Source organism: Aphanomyces astaci (assembly GCF_000520075.1).
Source record: "Aphanomyces astaci strain APO3 unplaced genomic scaffold supercont1.276, whole genome shotgun sequence".
In the NCBI taxonomy this organism is placed as follows: Eukaryota; Oomycota; class Saprolegniomycetes; order Saprolegniales; family Verrucalvaceae; genus Aphanomyces; species Aphanomyces astaci.
In genome coordinates, this window is record NW_009798539.1 from 4,572 (window position 1) to 8,848 (window position 4,277).

The window sequence follows — 4,277 nt, forward strand, 5'->3', positions numbered from 1 at the left end:
CTAGAGACCTTTAGCAAACCCATAATTTGAAATTCCCGAAATCAAACTTCGGGTTACTCACAGCTACGAACTTCGTGAAGGCCAAATTCCGCTCGGAATTTGGCTCAAATTTACGAAATCGCATGACCATTCCGTACATTTGAACTTCAAATTACCGAAATGTCTAAGCCAATCAAAATACATCAAAATACAATGGGTGGTGGATTGTGCTTGCTGGGCGTAGATGAACTGTTCATACATGTACTTCGAATTCACTCCAATGGTTGACACACAACCTCGACCACCAGCCAAGTACGTTGCATGGACGTAAGACCTGGAGGTTGCCCTCCTGCGTGAGGTGACACGAATCGAACCATTCGCAGCAGACCACGGTGAGCTGCTGCAGCGATGGAAGTTGGTTGCAAGTGGCCTTAACGTTAGTGACCAAGTACCCAAGATCAACTAGGCACGGGGACGCATGTTTACGACTGGTTAATCGTCAACGCTTACTAAGCCAATGAACGGGGTTTAATTTGTTAGTAACGGTTTTGGCATCGAAATTGCAAATTCCGTGAAATTGCTAAAGGTGTAACTTCAAGTATTCACAAAAATACCAAAATCCGTGAAATTATCAGGCGTCATCCATTTTTCATCCCATGTCATCCAAACTTCATCCCGAGGAAAAATAATAAGATGTCAGAGGTTTATTTATTATGGGAGGACTTGGATACGACTGTTCATTTGTAAAAGGGACGGTTCATTTCTAAAAGCACCTGTTCATTTCTAAAAGCAACATTAGATAGATATGTAGATGTTTTGAATGAAGAAACTTGGCCATACTTTTCGATTATCATCGCTGTGTTCGTTGCGGGGCCTTGGCATCCCTCCATGCTCGAATCCTGGAGCCAAGGTACGGCGGTTTCCATCAAGGTAATACAACTCTACTATTTAGCGGGACACCCAGCTAGTAGCAGCATAAACCTAGTCAAATACGGTGGTTGTGTTGCGGACAGCTGGGGGAGTGCACCTCTCGGCGGTTCCGTGAGACGCTATTGTTGCTGACGAGGATTATGTCGTGATATCTCTGCTGTTGGTTGGTGTGGCCTGTACATTGTGCATGTTACATGAATGACTGATTTTGGAGTCTATTGAATTCATGATATACTTACTACCCACTTCGAAATCAAATATCGAAAGTTTACAGGAACACAGGAAGTATTAGTACTAAGTCTTAGTACGTGTTTCATTCTAGCGTTAGAATGTCTTTTTGCACAATGAATATTTGCTATGAGTACCATTGAAATCCTTGAGTATCTATTTTCATTTTCGGATTCTGTGATGTGAGCAACTATAGTATGCAGTTTGCGCAATGATTATTACTTCGAAGTATTATATATGAGCGCAATTGAATCCATTAAATATCTATATTTGTATTGTACGATGTCAATTACTATTCTATGTTTTTGTTGGTTTTGAAATTTCTACTATTAATAGTATAACGTTCAATAAATATCTGTTTTTGTATTGTATGATGTCAATTACATTTCTACGTTTTTTATGTTTTTGAAATTACTACGTGCAATAGCAATTGAATCCATTAAATATCTATTTTTGTATTGTACGATGTCAATTACTATTCTGTGTTTTTGATGGTTTTGAAATGACTACTATTAACAGTATTACGTTCATTAAGTATATGTTTTTGTATTGTACGATTTCAATTACTATTCTATGTTTTTTATGTTTTTGAAATTACTACTAATAATAGTACTGCATAACGTTTCTGTCGTCATAATGAAAATGCTTCTGTCCATTAAGGGAAAAATATGAGCAATGTAATTAAATATTTTTTTCTTTTTTTCATATATTGGCATAGTAAATGATAATGAAACACAATATAGTCAGTTTCAAATGTTGGGAATGATAACCATTCAGCAATAATATGTATACATCAGTTTTTTTACAGCCTGGATAGTTAGGACATAGTATAAAATAGCCAATACTATTAACAGTAAAGTAATATTGCCATCAGTTTTACATCTTTTTATCATATTAATACGATTTACAGTTAGGTTTTGCCACATCAAAAGATTCCATAATATTTAACCGGTTTCAGGTCTGCTCTGAAACGATAACAGTTTCAAGAGGAGGTGTGATTTGTGACTTGCTTTTTCTATAGCACACTAACGTTATCCTATATTTATGTACTGAAGCTTGCTACTGTAACGCAGAGCACCCCGAAACCCCGAAACCCCACCTCCTACAACAACGTCAAGATGGCCAACGCTACCACCGCACCTCTTCCCCTACCACCATGACCCCATCTCCGCCGGTCACATCCAACATCGCGATCCCCAACAACGACGCCGAAGACAGCCCCTGCTACCACCATGTCCTCGACTCCAACTGTCACATCCAAGACCACACTATGACCTCATCCCATCGCCAACAACGACATACATCGAAGACAGCCCCACTACCACAGCGACCCCAGACCGTGACCTCGCCCATCCCCAACAACGACGCCGAAGACAGCCCCTGCTACAACCATGACCTCGACTCCAACTGTCACATCCAAGACAACGATCCCACACTATGACCTCATCCCATCGCCAACAACGACATACATCGAAGACAGCCCCACTACCACAGCGACCCCAGACCGTGACCTCGCCGCCCCTTCCCCAGCAACAATGTCGAAGTCAGCCCCTTCTACCACCATGACCCCGCCTTTGCCTGTCAATTCGAACAATGCAACATGCTCTCTGTAGTGAAGCTGACACAGCCACCTCCGCTCAGTAACATCTGATGGTGAAATCAAGAGATCCGTCACTATACCCGTGTCACCAAGACTCTGCCTTCACCTTCACAACCACAACTTTGCAACCTTAACATCGACATCAGTGATGACGGCAACTGCTACCGCCATAACCGTGCCACCACCTGTCTTCCGATCACCATGACCCTGCCAACAACGCGACCTCATCCCATCCCCAACAATGACGTCGGTGACGGCCATTGCTACCGCCTGACGCGCCTTCAACTCACTTGTCTCACCCATCACCGCGATCAAACTCCGCGACCTCATTCCACGTGGCAATTGTTGCCAGCATTTCCAGGTTGGGAGTCATTCGAAAAGAAAAAATAGCCATACTTGGTGGGACTCGAACCCTGAACCATTTGGTTGTCTGCCTTGAACACTACCGTGTGTCCAAACCTCACTGCTATCAAACAAGACGGAGAGATATACCAATCCACGAGCAACTATTTGCTCTCATGCGATTGGATGGATTTCGTCCCAGTGTATTGGGATTGGTTAAAGAGATCATTGGATCAGATATGCCTACTTTGCGTGAAATGTCGGCGTCGTCTTCGGTGGGGTCTGTGCTGCATGGTGAGCCGTTGTCGTCGATGGAGTCTATGCCACATGCAGAGCCGTTGCCGTCGGTGGAGTATGTGCTGCATGGAAAGCCGTTGTCGTCGGTGGAGTCGATGTCGTCGGTAGAGTTGTTGTCGTCGGTGGGGTCTATGCCGCATGGAGAGCCGTTGCAGTTGACGTTCGATGCATTTGCGCTTGGACGAGCGACCCGACCCAAACGTGTCAAGCCTCCTGGTGGACATAGGGTGCTTTCAAGAGCACAAGAATCCTTGGCAGCGTTGGGTATGATCATGGAGCTTGCCAAGCACGATCTACTACTCTCGCCCAACCAACAGCAAATCTTTGGCAGCCGTGTCCTTGAACCGCACTCGCAGCGTGTGTACAAGAAGCATTACCGGGGGTTGTGGTACTTTTTCGGCATTATTGGGGATTACACGTCCCTGCTCATTTTGCGCCATGACTGTCCCCAGCATGCTCCAGCCATGTCAGTGAAGCGCCTGTGTGCATACTTGAAGTACAAAACAGGTGCCATCGGGACGATCCTGCACTATGACGATGGCCTCCCAGTGTTGGACGTCGATGGTCAGCCAGTGTTGTGCGACGGCCAATGGAAGGACCCCCAAAACATGATCCAGCTTAGCTCAGCGGTGTCTGCGGCACACAAGGCAAAAGGCATGGGCCAAATGCCGTACGAAGAACAATGCGATGCCTGTTATCGCTTGTTCAGCGACAAGAGCCTGGTCACTGGATGCCGACACCACGCTGGACGAGGGCGACTCTCACGCACGGGAAATGCAAGGTTCTCTGAAGACTTCATCAACTGCATGACACGCATCAGGAAGCACGACCTGTGGCTTTACACCCCGAGTCCAGAATCAATGTGCAACCCCTTGGAGCTGGTGAACATCCGAAGGTACCT

General features: G+C 45.2%; 2 protein-coding genes across 2 annotated transcripts in view; both read left to right on the top strand.

Moving 5' to 3' along the window:
* Positions 1 to 867: 867 nt before the first annotated feature.
* On the top strand, positions 868 to 2,578 carry H257_18941 (hypothetical protein; the record flags this gene model as incomplete). The annotated part of the gene is made up of 2 exons (XM_009848088.1): positions 868 to 889; positions 2,211 to 2,578. The coding sequence occupies 2 exons, from the start codon at positions 868 to 870 to the stop codon at positions 2,576 to 2,578; spliced, it is 390 nt and encodes a 129-aa protein (XP_009846390.1).
* A 740-nt stretch (positions 2,579 to 3,318) lies between these two features.
* The window catches only part of H257_18942 (hypothetical protein), a gene marked incomplete at both ends in the record, with an annotated part of 2,700 nt that continues 1,741 nt past the window's right edge, over positions 3,319 to 4,277 (top strand). The window contains one exon of the mRNA XM_009848089.1: positions 3,319 to 4,271. Within this exon, the coding sequence (XP_009846391.1) occupies positions 3,319 to 4,271 (953 nt within the window). The remainder of the gene's footprint in view (positions 4,272 to 4,277) is intronic.